General features: G+C 34.4%; 1 protein-coding gene across 1 annotated transcript in view; it reads right to left on the bottom strand.

Moving 5' to 3' along the window:
- Positions 1 to 491: 491 nt before the first annotated feature.
- DENND6A (DENN domain containing 6A) overlaps positions 492 to 23,496 on the bottom strand; it is a 47,311-nt gene continuing 24,306 nt past the window's right edge. The window contains exons 5-20 of the mRNA XM_068981926.1: positions 22,385 to 22,465; positions 21,200 to 21,305; positions 20,524 to 20,603; positions 19,399 to 19,461; positions 18,549 to 18,604; positions 15,916 to 16,038; positions 15,309 to 15,404; positions 13,199 to 13,293; positions 7,823 to 7,888; positions 7,671 to 7,735; positions 7,011 to 7,100; positions 5,133 to 5,186; positions 4,894 to 5,003; positions 4,591 to 4,693; positions 3,160 to 3,234; positions 492 to 2,671 (exon numbers count right to left, since the gene is read on the bottom strand). Of these exons, the coding sequence (XP_068838027.1) occupies positions 2,540 to 2,671; positions 3,160 to 3,234; positions 4,591 to 4,693; positions 4,894 to 5,003; positions 5,133 to 5,186; positions 7,011 to 7,100; positions 7,671 to 7,735; positions 7,823 to 7,888; positions 13,199 to 13,293; positions 15,309 to 15,404; positions 15,916 to 16,038; positions 18,549 to 18,604; positions 19,399 to 19,461; positions 20,524 to 20,603; positions 21,200 to 21,305; positions 22,385 to 22,465 (1,395 nt within the window). The 3' untranslated portion in view covers positions 492 to 2,539. The remainder of the gene's footprint in view (positions 2,672 to 3,159; positions 3,235 to 4,590; positions 4,694 to 4,893; positions 5,004 to 5,132; positions 5,187 to 7,010; positions 7,101 to 7,670; positions 7,736 to 7,822; positions 7,889 to 13,198; positions 13,294 to 15,308; positions 15,405 to 15,915; positions 16,039 to 18,548; positions 18,605 to 19,398; positions 19,462 to 20,523; positions 20,604 to 21,199; positions 21,306 to 22,384; positions 22,466 to 23,496) is intronic.

The following is a 23,496-nucleotide window of genomic DNA, read 5'->3' as shown; positions in this document are numbered from 1 at the left end:
GAACATCTAATATATTTTATTAAAAATAAAATCCAAAGAATAGTATTATATACTAGCTACTTGCAAAAAAGAGGGAGAAATGAAATTTGAGATTTAAGGTTAAAAAAGAAAAGGCAGGCAGCAAATGGAGAATCTAACAATACCTAGATTATTAAGCTAAAATTTTTTTCATCAGAACACTTCACAAAAATCAATACACTACTAGGAAAGATATGAAATCACTTAATTCTGTGATGTTAATAAAATGGAGCATTCACCTGTTCATAACAAAGTAAGCAGAAAAAGGTTTTCATTTGAATTCAGAAAAATAAGTTAGAAACTAAAAGGAATCCCATAATGCAAAAGTTCCATTGACCCTGCATTTTTTTCAAGCATTCCAATCTTACTCAGAAATAATACAAAATATCCAACGGCTTTAAAATCCAAGGCCTTTAATTAGGTTTTCAGTAATGACCATAAATGCCTTCTCAAAACCCCTTTCACTGAAAGCAGAAGGCAATAGGCGTTACACAACATCCTGAAAGCAGTGATTCCTTCTGATGCTGGTGAGGTGAAGATAAACATTAAATGGCAGGTTTTAGATCTTAACAAGGTCTCCTCAGGAAAAAAAAAAAAAAAAAAGACAACTTTAAAAATCACACAAAAATTAAGTTATCACTCAGTCTTTGTCAGATTCCCAATGCAGTTTTAAGTTATTTTTACAAGTACATAATTTGAAATTAATAGATAAACCAGGTAAGTAAGATATGGTTTCCAATATGTGTTAGGTTTTCTGTTAAGTATAGTAAGTATGTAGATACAATTATTATGCTAACTGGCATCCTTTGCTACTCTTTAGCTGTGCAAAATAAACTTGAAATGGATACATCCTGTAGTGGTATAATTTAAAAGATCCTTGATATGACACTAACAACTTTCAAACTCTGGTCACAAACTGCATATAAATTTTAAGATTATTAAAATACGCCTTTTTGAAAAATAATAAGATGACCATTTATATCTAAATAAGGTTTCCCAGGAAGATATTAAATACTTTAGCATATAAAAGTCGCTGCCCCTTTTCCATGAGGACAACTGTTGCTTCACAAAATAACTCATGTGATCCAAGGCAAATGACTTCTTTCAAATGCAGTATTCTTTCCATGACTTTTTGAGGTATGCTTTGAGAGACTTACATCCATGATAAAAGGGCACATTTGGATAGAAGACCACAGTTACATACACCAAGGACCCATTCTTAGGCTGGGAGTGCCCTTAAGAGTTATATTAATAAAGACTAAGAGATAGCTCCTGAAGCCATTTCTTCTACAACCTACAACCAAATTTGGATATGTAAAGGGTAATTCACATATGTGCTATGTCATGGATGCCTATTTTCAATAGTGGCTTCTTCAGGACACTCCTATTTAAACACCAATGGAAAGAACCTTATTCTACCAAACCACAATCTTCTATTTTTGGCAAGGTAGTATACTGTAAACAAAACAGAAGCAAACAAAAACAACAACAAAACTAGCTTAGATACAACAGTGATTCAGGCAAAAGTTCCCATGTCAACAGCAGGGAAAGTAATCTGAGAAATATTAATTTGGGGGGCGGGGAAACCCTACCAAACAAATAATGCTAAAAATCAATCTTAGAATCACTCAAATGACTATCACACAAAAGGTATAAAAATGCCTTTAAAAAAGGAACAGTTCAGTTTATAAAAATAGCTGATTATGAGGTTTATAATTAGAATGTCTTTGAAAGACATCCAAGCCAATTAACTCAGGCTCAATTAGTAAAGGGTAAGAGGAAATAAACTCTTCCATAATTACTACTAATTAATACCTTCTTCTCTTCGGTGAAACTAAGATTAAATTTGAAAATGGTATAGAAAATAATGAAATGAAACCTACATGACAGTTTAAAAAAACACCAATGGCACTAATAATAAACACAATAGGAGGCAAAAAATATATTTTTAAGCAATGATTACTCAAAAAATGCCTTATAAAAAACTACATATTATAATAAAGTTAAGAAAAAGCTTCAAGACTAGCAGCTGGGCTTCTGTGAAACATGTAGGACCACGGAAGGCACTACAAAAGCATTAATCACTTCTAACTACAGTCTGACAGTTCAGTCTTTTCCTTCTTCTTAAGAAGACAGCCAGTGTGAATGTTATTTTTATATCCCCCTGAGTTTTAACATGATTGGGCAAAGAAGCACCAATTTAAAAAAATACCTGCAATGCCAGCACTGCAGTTTGGAATCACTTAAACTAATGGCCCCACAGGTCTCTCATAAGAGCACTTTAGAACATGATTAAAAATATAGAAATGCCTTTCGGTGTTTCAGTATTAAAGTGGAACCACCACAGATATCTGTTTTTAAAAATAATGCACTAAAAATGTCTGTTTATACAGTATAGTCTTTCAACCCTGTAGCGAGCATTCACTGCTATTTTCCACTCCGAGACAGCTTGTGCATCTGGTTGAAATGTCAGTATGCTTCATGGAGTACAATCCTTTTGGCTGGAAAATCTTGGCAAATATCATGTCATGCTTGTTTTGAGCAATATGCCTTGCAGGTCCTCTGGTAATGCTAAGATAATTGCATCTATGTGTGTCCGTAACTTTTCCATAGTGTCAGGTTTCACAGGTAAATGCTCTCGATCAGCCTGTAACTATATAAGGAACATTTGGGAAGCATTTAAGTTACCTTTTGGGTCTGGATTAACACAATATATTCTCTAAATAAACAGTTTTAATGGTCAAAGATTTGAAAACTTCAGACTGAGACCAGAATTAACAGAATCTATTCTTAAAAAAAGCAAAGAACATGACACTTTTTAACAGTACAATTGTTGAGTTAAAAAAAAAAAAAAACTATGTAATACTAACATAGATAATACCAGCACAGACCATGTGGTATTAAGTATGTCAGAATGTTTTCTGTAAAGCTCATTAGACTCCATGTAAATAACTAAAGATATATATATATATGGCTTCATTATGATCTGCTTGAGTGACAAGTATTTTCAGTCCAGTGACCATCAACCAACCAATCATAGGTCCTCTCACTTAAAAATTTACTTCTGTGATACATCACAGATTACCACCTCAAATGAGAGCAAAATAACCTCACGGATCTTCGGCCGTTTTGGCTACATACCAGCTTATTTTTTAGCTTCAATACAAGGTCCACTGTTTCTACTTCTGTGTGTTTCTGGGTCCAGAGAAGTAAGTCCTAGAAGAATAAACAAATCCCAAATGAATAAATACTCAAAATAATATTGAAATCATGCTCTTTTAATAGGCAAAGCTACTGGGAAGGAAGGACAAGAACAGGGTTTTAACCCAGACACAGCGTTACAGTCTAAGAATAATTCTGTACATGAGACAGTGAGAATCAGATACTTTTTGATGTTAGCCAGAATGACTGTCTAATATTTGGAAGTAAAATATTATGTAAGAAATGTAAGAAATTCCTTTCTGAAGTGATCCTTTTAGATCAATCAAGAAAAACAAATTTGGAACTTAAGATACAATACTAACCCCTACCCGTAAGTAGTGAGTAATTGATAAGGAACATGAACTAACATCAAGATAATTGTGAATATGAATATATTCCTGGATATAAACTTTGTATCTTCGAATAATCTCTTCCTGAGCTTATCTGTGGTTATCTTCATGGTATTCTTTTTCTGAAAGTCACTGGAAGTTTATGATTAGAAAGTTAAAACTGAGGCTAGCCCACCTCAAGCTAAACACACTTTGAGACTATCCTTTTTATATTTAACAAAAATTTATTTGTCTGTAGGATCTTTTATTGCAGGGCACTTGTGGAGCACAGGGTCAGTTACTCTGCAGCACGTGGGATCTTAGTTCCATGACCAGGAATCAAACCCACGTCCCCTGCACTGCAAGGTGAATTTTTACCTACCAGACCATCTGGGAAGTCTCTATCCTTTATATTTTTAAAAGTAGCTTAACTTAAAATAGTCTGCTGACAATTTATTGAATGTGGAAAAGTCCAAATACAGGAAAAATGTATTAATAATAACTGGGAAAGGTGAATAAGGCATGGTGGAAAAGATATCAAGCTGGACTGCTTGGATTTGAACCCTAACTTCATCCAGTGGTATGCTCTTAACAATCGGTTCTCCAGCAAAAGTCTCTTAGGTTGTACTTTGCCAGTTTCTGTGGTGTAAGTGTTCCTCTGTAGCTGATTTCAAGCTACCATTCTGAGATCCCTGAATACAGAACTAGGAAGAGATCCACACAAGTAGCTCTTGTGAGCCGGTGCAAGTGGGCTTGAGCACACTGCTGGTTTCACTACTTAGCAGTGATGTGATCTGAAGCAAATCACTTAATTTGTAATCCTCAAATTAATGTAGATCATAACATACCAACTTCAGTGACCTGTGAAGAGTAAAAGACTTTATCCACTTAGAGCACCTGCACAGTCCTGGCACATCACACATGATCTAGAACAGTTAGCTATTATTATTTATAAAGTAGTGGATATAGATAGAACATTCCAGTCCCTATGGAGTTATCCTCAATAGCTGCTAATCATCATACAAACATGCTGTTTTCTAACCTCTTCACAAAGAGCTTCTAGATGGAGTGCCTCCAGTTTCTGGGTCATTTCCTTCCTTCGGGTCTTGAACCAACCATCAAAATTTGGAGATTTTAGAAAATGTCTATAAAAATAAATTAAAAAAACACAAAGTTTGAATGACTTAACTTCCTTTCCTCAATACCTTTTTGACCTATAGCTAGGAAAACCATATGAAACAATGAATTCTTTTTTAAAGAATATATTTAAGTCCAGTTTTTTGTTTCATTTTTAAATAAAGCTCTAGAGATGGATGAAATAGAAAAGAAAAAAAAAGGGACTAACCGGTAAAGTCCAATCCAGTCGCCTTTTATTCTAGAGGTCAGCTGAGGTCCTGTTTTCTCAAGTGTTTTCATAAATTCTTCTGGAAGAAACTGTCTTAATTGGGGTGGACTCTAGAAAACAGGACATACTGAATTTAAAAATTAAAAATGGATATAGTCACATAAGTTAATTGTAGTTAGAGAACTGATATAGGAATTTAATGGAATATAAGAATTTAATGGTATATAATATACTTATACCTTCCACGGAGAAATGCTTTTCTGCAAAGGCATCAAGCTTGCCACATATCTTTCCTAAGTCCAAGAAAAAAAAGTTAGTCAAGGTTAGCTTTTCTTGCCCAGAGATGTCTTCAAAACCGTTTAAACTGACTTACTTAAAAAAAGTGGGCATGGGACTTCCATGGTGGTCCAGGGGCTAAGCCTCCACACTCCCAAAGCAGGGGACCCAGGTTCAATCCCTAATCAGGGAACTAGATTCCACATGCTGCAACTAAAGATCCTGAATGCAACTAAGACCCTGCCAAATAAACAAATGGGTATTTTTAACATTTTATTTAATTTTGGCTTCGTTGCTTTCTCCAGCTGTAATGTGCAGGCTTTTCATTGCAGTGGTTTCTTCTGTTGGAGAGCACAAGCTCTAGAGCGCATGCGCTTCAGCAGTTGTGGTTCTCAGGCTTCAGAGCAGCCCTGCAGCATGTAGGATCTTCCCAGACCAGAAATCGAACCAGTGTCCTCTGCACTGCAAGGTAGATTTTAAACCACTGGGCCACCAGGGAAGACCCAAGAATAAATATTTTTTTAAAAAAGTGGACACTTCCTCATTTTTTATCATATGCTCTTTCAATGGAGATCAACAACACCGTCACTCCTCTCAACAGATACACTAACTTTAGACTCAATTGAGAAGTCAGACTTTTAATAAAAATTTAACTAAATCTAAGATAATCCAAGGAACTACTTATTATCTTTTTATTTTTTTTAAGTCTTAATTGAATTTGTTACAATATTGCTTCTATTTTATGTTTTAGCTTTTTGGCCAAGAGGCATGTGGGATATTAGCTACCTGATCAGGGATTGAACCTGTACTCCCTGCACTGGAAGGTGAAGTCCTATACTACAGTGGACCCCCAGGGAAGTCCCAGAAATATCTATTTTTAATGATAATAATTAACCTTATCAAGTAACTGTGTGCCAGAAAGTTTACTCAGCATTTTACATGCATGATCTCTTTTAATATTTGCAACCATCCCTTGTGGTAGGTATTACTGGGAAACTGAGGCATTGAAAGGCTAAATAACCTGCCCAAGTTCATACAACTTGAACTTGAATTCAGGTCTACTTGATTTTAGCCCATGCTCTTAATTAAGCATTACAGTCAAGTTCACTTGCCTAAATAAGCAGATTGAAATAGAACAATATAACCTGACATCTGTAGACCAAGAGAGAACATTTCTTCCCAAAGTATAATAGCAAAGATTTCCAGGTTTCCCGTCTACAATATCCTTAGATAGATTACATTAGCAACTAAATGAGTCTCTCTCTGATGCAGCCTCCAGACCAGGACCACATCATGTTATTACTTCATACTGTGAGGCATCTTTTAGTAATTTAACATGATGCTCCAGTGAATTTCACTGAATAACCATATCACCTAGTCATTTATTTCATAAATACTTATTTAATGAGTGCTACTATACGACACACTGAGGAAAAGACAATGAACAGGACACATAAGGAGCTACATCATAGAACTACATGCTAACAGATATATCAAATTATGCTCAAGAAAGCAATATCAGAGAAAGAAGTTCCAGTAGAACATTTTACGCTGCAAAATGCAATCTTTTAAGATTCACAACCCTGAAAGTATTTAGCAAAAGTGTAATTAGCCACATTTTACACATAAAGAAATTGAGAGTCACGGAGAGGAAGTGACTTACCAAAATTACACAATTAATTACCAGAACCAAGAGTCTGGGTGTCTTGCAAAGAACTCTATTTTAACCACTACACACATAAACAACCAAAACAACTTAAGATAAGGTTTTGGTGGATGGAAAAAACATCATGTGCTCTTCAACAAGTCATTAAATTAAGCAAATACATATGCTAACTTACTAATGGAATGATGAAGCTTTGTGTCAGTTCCAAAAAATAGCGTCGGAGGATAACACTTTGAGCTTCAGAAGGACGCTTCTGTTGTATACCCTTAAAAGAGGAAAAAATGAGAACCTAGACTCTAGTGTCAGAGAACAGAAAATAATGAATGATTATAGAAGCTTAGCTGATATAAAAATTTATGGATTTTTATTTGATATGAAAAAAATCTAGAGCTTCATCTTGAAGTAATTTAATGTGAAACTCACTATGCAATATCCTATTAAAAAATCCTTAGAACAAAATATAAGATATTCATCCCATCCTTTAAAATATTAGCTCACAATGACTATCTTTATTTCATACTTGCTGTATTAATACTATGTATTTTCCAAAAAAATACTAACTATCCCAATTGTCAGGTACTAAGCTACCTCAGTACAGTCCATAACTTTTTCACTATAATTCCTAAGTTTTCAGGAAGACTGGCAATAGTTGGTAGCTGAAGCCCCCATATTTCTGGCTCATAACTGCTGCTACATTAGTCTCCTGATTTTTATGAGGCATTCATTCAGAAGAGAGACCTCTTTTCACGTGATTGCACATAAAGCACATATTGCCTTACTGGATACTGCATACCTGAGTAAGAACATTTAAATTAATACATGAGCAAGTAATCACCTTCTGTAATTGTTTTATGATATCTTCGTCTCTATTTAGATATGGCTTATAAGAAGTATAAACTCCTAAGAAGTAAAGAAAAGAAAAGAAGGTAAGCAGTAGGACCCATTTACCCATATAGTATATATTTAAAAATTAGTAAAAGTCAATACCAGGTTTAGAATCCAGAGTCTTTAGGTTCTTCAGTTTTTTCACTTTAACCTGTTTAGGTATTTCACCTGAAGGAAACATCATAAAGATTCTTGTAGTTATTTGAATTTCACATATCACAAAACTGGAATGTTCTAAGACTGATAATCCACTGGCTGTTATTTAATACTTATTAATCACAGATGTTGCAGCTAAGGTATTCTTGTTAACATCGATTGATATTTAAGAGTTTATCCCTAGTACTTTAAAACTGGATAAAAGGAACACTGGGTTATAACAGCATTACAGAAACAATCTGTGTAAATTATATAAAATGGAGATTTGATTTCATTAATACTGATCATTACTTTAAAATTTCCCTTTTCATCACTCAACTTAAGCTTTAAAATCTTCTGTGCTAAGTATATGGGACATGACTAAAATAACATTTTGAATATGGTGTCAGATATAATACCATTTAAGAGTAGACAGAATTGAAAGCAACTCCTAAATTAATATGCAGCTGTAGTATTCAAAGTTTTTTTTTTCCCCTGGTACGGCCCCAGATTCCGCTTTTGCAGTGTAGAAACACTGCCACCAGGTGGCGACAGTGGAAGGCGCAACCACAAATCTGAGCCACAAGTGGACTCGACTCTGGATTACTGACCGGAATGCACAAAGGAGTATGACATAGACCCGAGTAAAGACAGAGGATAAAATGTGCATTGTTGAATATTTCTCCTGGGTAGAAACACAATCTGAAGATATGTGCAGCAAGGAAAGAGAAGAAAGTCAGCTATTGAAGCTGTCTGGAGGAGATAAAGACAGGAGACTTTGGGGACAGATTGAGAAAGAATACAAGAGTCCAGAAACATTCAGATTTCTGGAATGGTTTTGATTCTTTAGCTCAGTTTTTACTTTATCAACTTATTCTACACATTCCCACATACTAATTCTTACGAGAATGTCTCTCATCTTGAGTCTTATCTTGTGGTTTTGCTTTTGGGGATCAGAGGAGCTTTACAGAAATAAATATTTATATGCCTATCTTCTGTTTCCTTCTGCTCCAAATCACAAAGGACTTTGCGATTCTTGTATCCACTAATGCCATTTATTATATATCATTTCCTGAAACTACCCGTGCACAAGGAGCCAAATATCAGGGAGGAGAATAATCCGGCAGTAGGTTTTACATATTCTTTGCATTCAGTAAGTTCTAGGTAGTAATGAAAATAGAGTAATCCATATCAGCGTTGCTTTTATATTTAAGGGCAAAGACAAGAATATCACCTGTGCAGAATGTTCCACTAGCCACAATTCCCCTCTGATTCAAGGAACCTCATCAGATGCAAGATGTATACTGAACTCTAACCCTAGATACCATAATCCTTACACTGTAGTACACAACAGACATACAGAAAACTAGTCGTAAATATACACTGTCTATCGCCAAAAAAGGTTAAATGATATTTGTCAAATACGTCCGGAAAATAAAACAAGAATGCCAGAAAATGAACTAAAGTCTTACAATTATAGATGTTTATTTTAATTAAAAAATACTTATTCAATGTCTGTTATGTACAAGCACATAAAAGAGGGGCTTCACATTGTTAATAATACATTGCACCTCTGCACATCTGCCTAAGAATCTTCTACATTTAGGTGAAATGTTTTACCTTTCATGAGATCATCAAACCCAATTTCTAGTTAGAAGTTCAGTTTATAATTTGATCCAATATTCAGTAGTAGAATTACTTTCTCTTTGAGGAATACTTGTTAAGTGCCATTATCCTGGCATTACGTTTCTTCATTTAATAGGATTTGGGTGAAATTAAAACTAGGTACAATCCATAAGGAGTAATCCCTTTATAACAGGAGGAATGATTCTTCTGCAGGATTAAAACTAGACACACATACATACACACATACACACACACACATATATATACATGTTTCTGATAAAGCTACAAGCTTCTGGGCCCAGGAGAGCAAAATCTCAGTTTCGCTATGCCTTCCCAGCTAATTGGACAGAACATACTTTTTCTGCAGTTTTACTGATCCACTTAGATAGTCTTGAATTTTCAAAGTTGGGATTCCAAGCAGACCTGTTAAGTTTTACAACCTCTGGAGAAATTTACAGTGGTCCTGGTCTCAAGATCAATGGGCAGAAAGGAAAAATATCCTAAGAAATATACCCAATACTCATAAGTTAAAAGATAAATGGATTTTCATGAATGTGATATCAAAACCAAAGACAATGAAGGAAAATACTGAGAAGCTGAACTTCATCACAGTTTAAAAGGTTTTGTGCATCAAAGGATACTATCAAGAGAGTGAAAAGACAACCCACAGAACAAGAAAACGTATTTACTTTTCTTTGTATCAATAATAATAATAAAGGACTATATACCAAATGGGATTTATTTAAGGAATATAAGGTTAGTTTCACATTTAAAAAATCAATTCAATATACTTTATTATAAAGGACAAAAACCACATGATGATCTCCACAGATACAGAAAAAGCATTTAACATTTAACACCAATTCATTATACTCATTCTCAACAGAGTACGAACAGAAAGGCACTTCCTCAACCTGATGAAGGACATCTATGAAAAACCTACATCTAACATCATAATTACACCTGTATATTGAAAACGACAAAATGCTGCTGAGAAAAATTAGAGAATATCTAAACAACAGAGAGACATTCTAAGTTCCTGGACTGAAAAACTCAGTATCTTTAAGATGGCACTTCTCCCCCAAGTTGATTACATATTCCCTGTGTAACCAAATATATTCCTATCAAAACTCCAATTACCTTTTTGTTTTCTGCCCAGTGGACAGAAACTGACAAGGTTATCCTAAAATGTATATGGAAATGCAAATAGCCAAAATAGACCCAGAAGAGACAAAACTATTTTGAGAAAGAATAGTAAAGGTAGAAGATTTATATCTCCTGATGTCAAACCTTACTATAAAATTTCAGTAATCAAGACATACTAGTATAAAAATAAGATCAATGAAACAGAAACAAGAGCCCAGAAATAAACCTTATGTTTATGGCCAATCAATTTTCAAAAAAAGGTATCAATGCAATTCAATGGATAACGAACAGTCTTTCCAACAAATGATGCTAAGACAACTTGATATCAATGTGCAAAAAAAAGATGATGTTATACCCTGAACCCCACATCATACACAAAAATTAACTTGGAGTGGTTCCTAAATATAAGCGCTAACACAATAACATTTTTAGAAGAAACACAGAAGAAAATCTTTATGACTTTAGGCTAGGCACAAGTTCTGAGATAAACATCAAAGGTAAATTCATAAAAGAAATAAAGAAAACTGATAAACTAGACTTCATCAAGATTAAGTACTTTTGCACTTCCAAAGACATCACTGACAAAACAAAACAAGTCAAATTCTGTGAGAAAACATCTGCAAATCACGTATCTGAGAAAAACCTGTGTCCAAAATACATAAAGACCTCTTACAACTAAAGAAGACAAAGAATCTAATTTTAAAATGGACAGATTTAAACCAACATTTCACAAATAAGATACACAGATGACTAATAAGTAGATGGAAAGATACTCAACATCAGTAGTCACTAGGAAAAAGCAAATTAAAGCCAGCATTTCAAACCCACTAGAAAAAAAAACAGGAAGAAATAATATCAAATGCTGGCAGGGATGTGACATGAAGAGACAGGAACCCTCATACATTTAAGAATGTAAATTGGTGGGCCACCATGGAAAACAATTTGGCATTTTCTTAAAAAGTTAAGCAGGCTCATCAGTTCATGCCACTTTACCAATGATCTTTGCAAAAGCTTCTTACATATAATACTAATATATATATAATATACTAATATATATATAATATACTAATATATATAATAATACTTACATCCCCAACAGATAGCCTTTTCTCATTGAAAAAGGACAATAAACAGTAGTCTACTATGCTACAATTAATCAAATGGTCTAGATTAATAGGACTCAAATAAGAAAGTAAATATCAAGATTAAATTATGATAAAAACCAACTTTCCATATCTTCTCACAGATAAGACTCTGGCCACTGCTGTGCTCTGAACCATCAGGCAGAACACTAATGAAATGTCAAAAGATCAAGACACTGACATTTCCAGAGTGCCTTGAGTCAAGTACTGTGTTTAACTCTCCCAGCAGACAAAGAATCCAAGGCTTAAAGGGCTGTTCTGCCTAAGGTCACACAAATCTGACTGTCAAGGGAAAGTCCTTTGCCCTTTCCCCTATTTCTTAAGGCTTCTAAGGATTTCAGTCTAAGATAGAGTCTAATATTTGTAAAGAACAGGATTTAAAATGTTATTTCCTGACTCTAATACATTTATGAGATTTATTTATACTCCAGGAAGGATATTTTATAAAATAATCTAAATAATGTATTAAATATAATACCCACGAATACCAAAAGAAAAGTCTTTATAAGTAACATATCATAAAATCATTAAAAAGAACATTTTGGATAGCTCACATCTTAACTATTTGCATAGAAAATTCAAGAATGTCCAGTGAGAAAATGTCAGAGGTACCACTAAACTGTCATTTAGGTTAACAAAATTGCCAGTGGTTAGAATTTGTTTACTCATTTAATAAACATTCATTAAACATGAATGGAAAGGTACCATGGAAAGGTGGTGGTGGTTTAGCCGCTCAGTCGTGTCTGACCCTTGCTACCCCGTGGACTGTAATCTGCCAGGCTCCGCTGTCCATGGGATTCTCCAGGCAAGAATGCTAGAGTGGGTTGCCATTGCCTTCACCAGGGGATCTTCCCAACCCAGGAATCGAATCCCGGTCTCCTGCATTGCAGGCAGATTCTTTACTGACGCAGCTACAAGCGAAGCCCAGAGAGGTACTACGTCTTTTTTTTTTCAATGAAAGCACAACCTGTGGCCACTTCTTTAATCAGTATCAGTACCACAGAAATGTATAATTCTTGTTTTCAATTCCTAGTTGAGAATTTTGTGTTAAACTGAGTAACTTGAACTTTCTTTAAGGTTTTATTCAAGCAGTGTTGGGAAAATCTTATTTAATTGGGCCTATATTTTTATATATATATATAGATAGATAGATATAGAAGCTCAAATTTTTGAGGTTTCATTTTGTTATAATTAATTCATGTAACACTGTAGGTGCATTTTTGGTAGGAGGATATGATGGCTTACACATTTAAGAACCTGTATATTTTAATTGGAAGTCATGCTCTCCTCCAAAGGCTTTTATTCCAGTTGCCTCAAAGAAGTTTGCCATCAACATAACTAAAAAGTAACCAAGCAATGAAAACAAACAGGAAGAAATAAACCTGCTCATCCACGTTACACACTGAAACAAGAACACCAAGAACTTTACCTGCAGGTTTAAGGTCTCCTATTCGAATAATGTGTGGCCAGTGCTGGAGTGTTTTTGCAAAAAAAGGGTTGGTTACTCCTAATATGACTGAGGGCCTACATAAAAACAGAACAAAACCAGAGTCACCAAAAAACACATGTTCCATCAGTTTACAATTTATTTTGAGTGAACAATAGATTATCCTTTCCTTCACTGGTACTATGTATCAACTACATGCCAGGCACTATTTTTGGCATGAGGTATATAAAGATGAAAAGACACGGTCTTTCTTAAACCACACAGGAAAAAGGGTATACATACCCAATTGTAATACCAGAAATTAGAATACAGTGAAGGTGATATAAAATGTACAAGAATTACAAAGGAGAAACTATGTCTGCCAGGGGATTAAAGGACAGATTCACTAAAACAATGACATGTGTACAGAGATATGAAAGATGAATAGGAGTTTTGTTTTGAAGTATAGTTGACATATAATAGTATATAAGTTATGACAGGAATTTTTTGTCAAGGGTATAAAAGAAAAAAAAGTGATACATGAGAATGAATAGTATGTGCAAAGACATGAAGTGAGATCATGGTCTACCTGTAAAACTACATACAGTTCAGCATTCTTAAAGCAAAAAGCTGGAAGCATGAACAGTAGGAAATGAAAGCAGATGGGCAGATGCTAGCCAGATCACCAAGTACCAACTTTATATGCTAGGAAATTTAGATGTTATCTTGTAGGCAAACAGAAGCTACTAGAGAACCAAGTAGAGGAATGTTACATAAATAAAAATGTACTTACTAGAAAGATCACTTGGGTGGGGGATTTGGAAGATGCTCTACAAAAAGGGGAAGAAGTTTGGGGAAAAGAAACAGCAGATATGAAAAAGGCTAGAAATAGTAAGAGTAGGAAAAGAGCTTTGGAAAAAGATAACAAATTTATGAGAGATATTTTAGGATGTTGAACTGGCAGAATCTGGGTAAACTTTATGTGGAGCATATTAAAAAGGAGAAATTTACGACAATTCAGGTTTTTGATAACTAAGTAAAAAGAAGTACCATTCCTGAAAATAGGAAGAGGCATGGAACTACGGGAGAAAATGAGGAGACAAAAAAGAACTCAGTTTGAACATGTTTAGTTTTGGGTACATTAAGATATCCAGGTGGCAACACAGTAAAAAACAACAAAAACAAAAACTTGGATAGAGGTCGAGACCTTGCAAAGATTTGAACTAAGAAGATAAATTTCAGTCATCATTATGTAGGTGTTAACAGAGACTGTGGGTCCAGATAAGATGGTTCAGAAAGCATTATCGGTCTGAAATCAGAACCCAGAACACAGTACTGGAGAACACCAACATTTAAGGGGTTGGCAGAGGAAGAGAAGTCTGCAGAGAAGACTGAGCGCATCACAGACAGTCAGGTGAGATGGCATCAAAGATTAAAGGGTTTTCAAGGTCAATGGATTGAATGTCATGAGAAAAGGGAAGGCAGGAAAAAACAGGGCAATAATGTGTCCACAGGTTCGAGGCAGTGAGAAGGGTCTTCTTCAGCAAAACCAACTTCAGCAGAGACGAAGAAATCAACTTGCAATGAACTGAGAAGCAGCTAGGAAACCAAGAAGTGGAGACAGTAAATGGAAATTTTTATTGTTATTCTAGAAACTAGGCTATGAAAAAAAGGTGAGCAATAGAGCAAGAGCTAAGAGGGAAAGGCAAGATATTTTTTTTCCCCTTTTATAGACTGAGAAGAATTTTTATATGTTTGTATGGTGATTCAATGTGGACGGGGAAGGAAAAGGAAGTTACAGAGCAAGAAAAGATAACTGATACTGTAAGAGGTCATGAAGTAAACAACAAAGATAGAACTAAAAGTACAGTTGGGTAGCTAGCTATTAATAACAATTATGGCTTCCACCAGGAAAGCAGATCATTTACAGAAAATAAGACACTGACTCTTGAAATGTGATATTATCACCAGCTGCTCCTCAAAAGTACCTTTACAAAATCAATCTCACAATAAGTTCAAATTTTAAACTTTTAAATTATTACCAAAAATAATTCTAAATGCTTTGGGTATAAAGGTTAATATTTGGTCAATAAAAGTTATTTTGTTTACTCACGGGGCTTGAGTACGGGTAGTATATTCTTTGAATTCACTATCATGAATAGTGAAATAAGGTCGAAAATCACTGAAGTACTTTAATGGAGAAATACAGCTGTGGAGCAAGAAACACATGTAAACCAAAGGACAGAAATTAAAGGTGCTACACAATAACTATAAAACCTCTGTACAGAGTTTATCCGACTGCAATCACTTATCTGTTTCAATAAATGGTAAGCTTGTTTCAGGACAATGGCGATATGTAATTACCGAGTGGCTAAAATACAGAAAACACAATGGATTTAAGAGAACTTGGGGTGAAATTCCGACTCTGTCATTCACTAACTAGATGCCTTTTACTAGACACTGACTGTTCGCACTACTGATATCTATCAGGTGCCAACTTTATGAGAGAGTATGAGCATGCCTATTATTCAGAAACAAAACAAAACAAAACATGGTTCCAGTCCTAATGGAGCCTGAATTAATTTTCTCATCAATAAACAGCGCTATAATGAGTACTACCTTCTCACAGGGTTATTGTGTAGATCGATGCAATGAGTGTGCAAACAATTACAGACGGTGAAGTGTTGTAATTATCACCACCAGGAACCAAATATACTCACTTAACAAGTGCCAATACAGTCTCTGAAGACTCTGATGGTGACGGTGCCATGACCACGAGGGGCTCACCCAGCAGCACCAGCTCCCAAAGCATCTGACTATGAAGGAAAACTGGGCAGAAACACCTGGAAGATGTTTACACAGAAGAGACAGTCTTACTTCTCCATCCAGGGTTTAAGTTCCTATATAGTGATTCTAAAAACTTCATATTGATACAATTCTTATAGCTATGTATACCTTGAACTGATATACAAATCCATTTACACAGAATATGGTGATGCATAGAGATATAAGTTCCTTTTATCCACATAAAATATATAGTGATTTTATTCCAATTTTTACAAAATTAAATGTAATATACTGACACACAGAATGGCTAACAATAAAAGCATACAAGATAATTATTAAATTACTATACCATACGGTACATCTAGTTTATCAATATTGCTTTGTTACATTTGAATTTAAGTATGTTGAAGGAAACAAGAAAAAATTAATTTTCTAAAGGATGTTTACTAGATGTACTTAATTTCAATGTCAATGCTTTCATCATTAAAGGATGGATGAAAAGAAATCACAATGGAGTGGGGTTCTAATGCCAAACAACAGAATGATTTCCTAGGAAGATCCTCTCCCTACAGAATGCTGCACATTTTTACAGTAGCCCTGGAATTAGACAGAAGCATATAGGAACAGAACTCTGGTACATTACCTAGCCTAACTTACATCTAGTAACTTTTACTAATATAGCAGTTTCCTCCTAGCCGGGTTAAAATTTTTCCTAGTAGATTAGAGGAAAATTACTTATCTATTTATAAAAATCACAACTGATCTACCTAGTTGAAAACATATACACACAAGAAAGAAAAAAAAAAAAACACAAGTAACTTTTAAGTATAAAAATACAAAACAAATTTGTGGACTGGAAGTTAGGGAAAGTTAATTTTAACTACTCAAAGGCAAGAAAAGATATGTGAAGGAAGAGCAAAAAAAAAAAAAAAAAACCCACAAAAATAAAAACAATACAAAAGGGAAAAGAATAACTTATCGATGGAGAAGGCTGGGGAATGCCAAACTAATGAAATGATCAAAGTGAGCATTATCAGTAAGAAGGCAAGCGTTGGTTATCTCCTGACCAAAGACAGAGAGCCTGCATCTAATCACAGGTAAACCCCAGACAAGCCTAAGCGGAGGGATTTCCTGTAAAATAACTGTCCTGTAATCCACAGGAATGTCAGGGCATGAAAGGAAGACTGAGGAAATGCTCCAGACTAAGAGAGACTGAAAACACACAACTAAATGCAACAGACAACTCTGAACGAGATATTATTGTGACAACTGGCGACATTTGAATGTGATCTCAGTAGTAGATGTATTATTATTATTAATTTCCCAGTGTTTATGGCTGCACTGAGTCCTTATTTGTAGAAAATAGACAGTAAAGTATTAAGGGAAGATCAGGGCATCAGGTCTCCAACTGACTATAAATTGGTTCTAGGAAAAAAAGTTTTCTGTACTGTATTGACCACTTTCCTGTAAATTTGTGTTTCCAACTTATATATGGATGCATAAATTTTATATAAATAAATACATAAATTTTTGAAATAATCATGAGCTTACAGAAAAGTGGAATATATATAATTTATAATTTTTAAAATATATAATGTATATAATTATATATCACTTTTAAACAATAATTTATATATATAATTTTAAAATAAGCAAAGGAAAAATGGAAAAGACCTATATGAAAAACATCTGACCAACTAACTTTAATCGTGGGATGCCCTTAAGGCATCAAAGTTGCAAACTAGTTTTTCTCTGAAGTATAGTAATATGTTATTCAGTTCAGTCGCTCAGTCATGTCCGACTCTTTGTGACCCCATGAACCACAGCACGCCAGGCCTCCCTGTCCATCACCAACTCCCAGAGTCCACCCAAACCCATGTCCATTGAGTTGGTGATGCCATCCAATCATCTCATCCTCTGTCGTCCCCTTCTCCTCCTGCCCTCAATATGTTATTAGTAAGGGCACAAACAGATAGGGAGTATAGTTAACAAGATGAAGCACTCTCTGAAAGCTCTGTGTTGTACTAGTAGTATCTGTTATATAAAGTAGTTTTTATTGAAAGGGAGATAAGTATTAAATATTCAAGAGACGAAACCTTTAATAGACACCGGTGGTATTAAGTTAACTGCAGTGTTAATTACTACAATGAGGACTTTGTAGGGAAATGACAGAGCTAAATGTCTAAAATGCTAAAATCTTTCTTTAGCACCACTTTTATATTCCCATTCTGGAGAATCATGCTTTATGCTCCCAGTCTACCTGCAAGTCCCCCAAAAAGCCATCCCTGGGAAAAAAAATATTATTTACTGTTCTTACACCCAATCAAACAAAAAAAAATTTGTTTCTACCATGTAATACTGTGTCCATATACAAATTTCCTTAGGAGTCAAAGAAAATGATGTGCAGTCAGGAACGAATCATTGATTTACAACGTGTGAAACATAATGACTTTTTTTTCCAATTTTTCCCACATTTGATATAGGAACATTCATTTTCTAAAGAAATTAATAACAATATTATAGAGCAAATGAGACAAGAAATTTAACAAAATTTTTTATTCTTTACCTGAAAAGATCCACTTCATGAACAGTAGGTAAAATAACAGATATATGAGCATCTCCCTAGGAGATAAAAAAGACAGACAGACAAGATGTCGTTGAAATTTACAGAGACTGGTCTTTAAAATCTAACTCATAATCAGTAAGCCATGTTGCCCTCTCTGTCTTTTAGGATTCTCTCCCTCCAGAAGCAGCCACAAAGAGAATGGGTGTTATCAGTCTCCCCTAACACAGCAGAAGGTCAAGGATGACACAGATTCTACAGATAAAGCATTAATCCAGTAGTCAGATGTCAGATTAATTTTCAACCGTATGAAATACTTCCATAATACTAGTTGATATATACAACAGGCAAAATTAGTCTTCCTATTGTGCTCCATTTTCTTTTAATTCAAAGAACAAGGGAGTGCTAATACACCAGTTAAATAATTTCAAATGAAAAATTCATCCCCACCCACAAACAAATGTAACTGTGGGGAAAATGAAAGGCAATCATAACTACAGAATCCTTCTGATTAAGTTTCCCCAAAACAGAAGTCTGTTGACCATTCTTCTAAGATTAGAGGTTTTGTTAGAATCAAACCTTGTTTAATCTTTTTCAAAAGATAGCTTTTTCCTTTTCCTCCCAATTACAGTATAAATTCTGAGTTCTCCAGTGTCTACCAGAGAAAGAACAACAAAAAAAATCAGAGCAACATTAGGATGTTTATTATCAATTCATTAAAAATTATTTAATGGGATATTTCAGTGATATTCAGAAATGCAACATAAATCTAAGAAATTCTAAATTTGCTAGTTGAAAATTTCTGCTAAAGAGACTATATATGCTGGATTATTCTACCACAGTACCATACTACCTGCTGAGTTAACTGCACTATTTGAGTTGTCCCAGGCTTGTCGTGACATGTGGGAATCCGGACCTGAAAGAGAAGAAAATAACTCTGACTACAAAAGAATGACCTTTTTTTTTATACAGTAATTTGTGAGTGTCACTACAAGGAGGGATCAGAAGCACTCAGTCTATCCTGAAGCTGAAAGGTATACTCAGCAATGCCTAAAAAGCCATGAAAACAAAACATTTTTGTCAGATTCAAAATAAAAGCTGTATTTATTTTCAATCACAGCAGAAGGTAAGTGAACCAAGGTCTCCACATTCCCACACACACAGAAATCACTAACCCACTGAGAAGCAAATGTGCTGAAAAACAGAAAAGGACATCAGCTACATACCGCTTCCTGCTTATTGTTCCAGTCTTTGCTTCCTTAATACACACACACCCAAACACACCCTCTCAAGCTTGCCAAACTACAGGATATATCTCACAGGGAACCATGAGAACTCTCAACCCAGAGCAACTTTTGATTATTTAGGAGGGGGAAAAAACAGAACAGAAATGAGGACATCTGAAGAGAAAACATTGCCCAACTTGAAAATGAACGGCAAAAGCACTTAGAGCACATTCACGCAAACCCTGAGAACAAAATGTTAACTCATTATATTAAAAACAAAAACCACACAGCTTAATAGAGAACAATACCCAGACGGACATGTTAGCCTGAAATTACACATTAAAAAGATTTCATAAGACGACAATCAATGGCTTTCCTGATTTCTTTTAAATTTTACTAACTCATACTCAATTCTACACGTGCTCTGCAATACCATCCATTTCTGGAGGACCACGAAGCTGTACAATTCTAGGAGGTGGCATTCACATTCACAAGTATTATTTAAGAATAACACCACCATCCTCACACTCTACAGGATGAAAACAGGACTGGTGACCTGTGGAGCTGCGTGACAAATAGTTTTGTGCAGCAGGATAAATTGTGGTATCTCTGTAATTCCTTACATCAATGACAAAGAAGTGAAAGCAGCTACAGGACTGAATGTTATTAGGAAGGTAAAAACCAAAATGCATGTGTGAACTTCCTATAGTTCTTGAAAAAAAAGAGACAAATGAAATACAAGCTATCATTACCTTCATTACTATCCCCATAATAGGCAGGTATAATGTTTTCCCTGGCACTGGTGCAGGCCATCGATCAACATCGTTACAAGCTGAAAATAGAGTAAAATACTTCTTTAGTATAAGTGGAAATACTAAAATATAAAAAATGGAACATTAGAAATTAGCACTCCACTTTTTGCTTTCTACATGGCAAAAAAAAAAAAAAAAAACACTGGGAAGGATGGAAGATAAATGGCAAAAGGACTGAAATAACATATTTCACAAGATACACACCAATGTTCTAGGATACAAATTGGCTAACACATGCTTTGAAACGAATAGGTTTTAAAAGAAGTTTTCTTATTTATTACTACTAAAATCAGCTACAAAAGCACACAAGCTAGCAGAAGTCTTCTTTCTGTATCAAGTGACATAGGATTTCTGTTTAATAGTACTCTAAGTATCAGAACTGGCAACTCAATATTTGTTTATTATTATCCAAGAAATAAGCATCATCTGTATTTCAAAAGGAGATAATAAAAGATAGGGTCTGTGTTGTTTGTAGGTAAATATGCCAGAAGCATAGTTTGACATCTGTCCATCAGATAGCCCTCAAAATTCTTAACTGATCTTTTTTCACTCATTTCCAGTAAAAATTTTAAAACTACTTTATAGAGGAACATAACTCATACAATGTTTAACTTACCTGCTTCCAAATAAGGTTCATTCTTCTCAAAATACTCTGGTGCTATCTGCTTGAGCACAGTGTGAAAAAAATGAATATAAGGTAGCTTGCTGATTAAAACCAAGGACTGCAAGGGAAAAAAAACAACAGTGTTTAATTTCCTTATGACTATAATTTAAGTTTGTCATTTCTTATGTAATCAATTACTAACAAGCCAAATTCAGCAAAAAGTGTGGATTTTAAAATAAAAAGGCTTTGACAGTAGTTAAACGGAATATAAAACTAGAATGGCAGAACACTGAAGTTTAACCTCATTACTAAATTTTAAGAGCATAAAGACATAGTCACAGATTTTCCTGCTCTCCAGGAAAAAGAATTTCCCATAAACAAATCAGTACTGTGGATAATTTCAAAGCCTAGCTACTATTTTTGTCAGCAAAGCAATATTAGGAATTAGCCAGATAAACTCTTGCTAATAAAGAAAATGCAAATGATGATGCTTTTTCAAACTAAAACCTATGACTGTTATATTTTAGGGTTCAATGGCTTTAGCCACATTCTTAAAAATTGTCACTTTATAGTCTGTGATCACTTCAGATATAGATTATGCTGATTTTTAAAAAAATCTATTTTTCTTGAAAATTACTTTTCACCTTTCCACAAAGCATCAATACATGGCCAGGGCATGTTCTAGTTACAGTAGGTAACAGTGTGTCCCTCCCTGTTAGCTGGTATCAAACTGGAACTAACTGATATTTATATATATATATATATATTTAGAAACAAAAAAATTATACATTTAGAGTGGGAGCAGTAATGCCTAAGAGGCTGGTCAAGTATATTTAGTGGCTCTTTGAAAAAACATACTGCAGACTTTTATTCGTTGTAACTATATCACAATCTGTTCATTCTTTCCCTTACTCTAAAATGTGAAAATTAAACAGATTCTTCTGAGTTTTGAAAGTTTCATACAGTAACTGTAACTTACTGTCAAGAATCTAGCACATAGATAGCAGAAAGGCAAAATTCAATAGCAGTTAAAAATTTAAGGGCAGATGTCTACAATCTAAAAAAAAAATTAGATAAAATATAAATTCCAGTATGTTTAAAGATGAAATATGAAACTTTAAAGACTGTTCATTCTAATAATTTCTATTATTCTAACCAGGATGTAAAAATGTTTCCACTAATGTATATGAAAATTACCTTCTGAAAATAGCCTCTTTTTAGAGTTTTATCCCGAACTTGTCGAAAATACACATATCCATAAAAATAGGCAGGATCTTTCTATGAAAGAAGTGACAAATTAAAAACATACATATATATCAACTCTTCACTATTAATGGCAAGTTCCTTTATAAACTCAAACTGAGATACGAAGTATACACAAAAAGCTAGTTATACTTTTCCACCAATGTAAACAACAATCATAATAACTGCCAGATAGAAACCTGCTAACTTGCCCAAAGATGAAATAATTATAGCTTAATGTACAAAGCTAACATACAGATCTACCTTCTATAAGTTAACGTTTATATTCTTTATTTATATCTGTGGTAGTTAACACAAGTTGAAAATAATCAAATTCTGTTTTCCCCAATGGTACACTTCATGTTTTAAAAATCTGCCTACAATTTTTGAGGTATTCTAATACAAAATTTCAAGAGAGAAATTAAAAGGAGTTAAATGCTAATCTAAATCTTACATACACTGTTATATTTTTCACGCAATAATAATGAAACACTGGAAAGTTTATCAACATACAATTTGAAAGGCAATTACATTCCAAAAATACTTGCAAAGTTTTTACATCCTAATGGAATAAACTCTGGCCCAGTTCCTTGTTATTCTTTAAACAAATATTTATTGACCACCTACTTTGAATAACGCATTGTGTTAGAGAAGATAAAATGATGCGTAAGACACAGTTCCTTAAGAAGATCACAAACTAAGAGAGAGAAGAAAAGTACAAAAACGACTATTATGTAAAAGGAGGGCAGGTACCATGGAAAAAGCACAAAGTAGTTTTTTTTCCCCTCTGCCAAGGGGGAAGAGATTACCTGTCTATGGTGACCAGTAAAGATTTCACAGAGGCAGATTTTTTTTTAATAATTTTATTAATTTATGATTTGGCTGCACTGGGTTTTAGTTGTGGCACATGGGATCTAGTTTCCTGACCAGGGATTGAACCCTGGCCCCCTTCATTGGGAGCTTGGAGTCTCAGCCACTGGACCACCAAACAAGTCCCAGATGTTTTTGAATTAGGTATTGAAGAATAGATATGACTTAAACAAAGACATTTCAGGTTTAGAGGGTCA

This window comes from Capricornis sumatraensis, chromosome 10 (genome assembly GCF_032405125.1).
Source record: "Capricornis sumatraensis isolate serow.1 chromosome 10, serow.2, whole genome shotgun sequence".
NCBI classification, from domain to species: domain Eukaryota; kingdom Metazoa; phylum Chordata; class Mammalia; order Artiodactyla; family Bovidae; genus Capricornis; species Capricornis sumatraensis.
The sequence above is the reverse complement of the archived record's forward strand: the minus strand, read 5'-3'. Positions and strand labels throughout refer to the sequence as shown.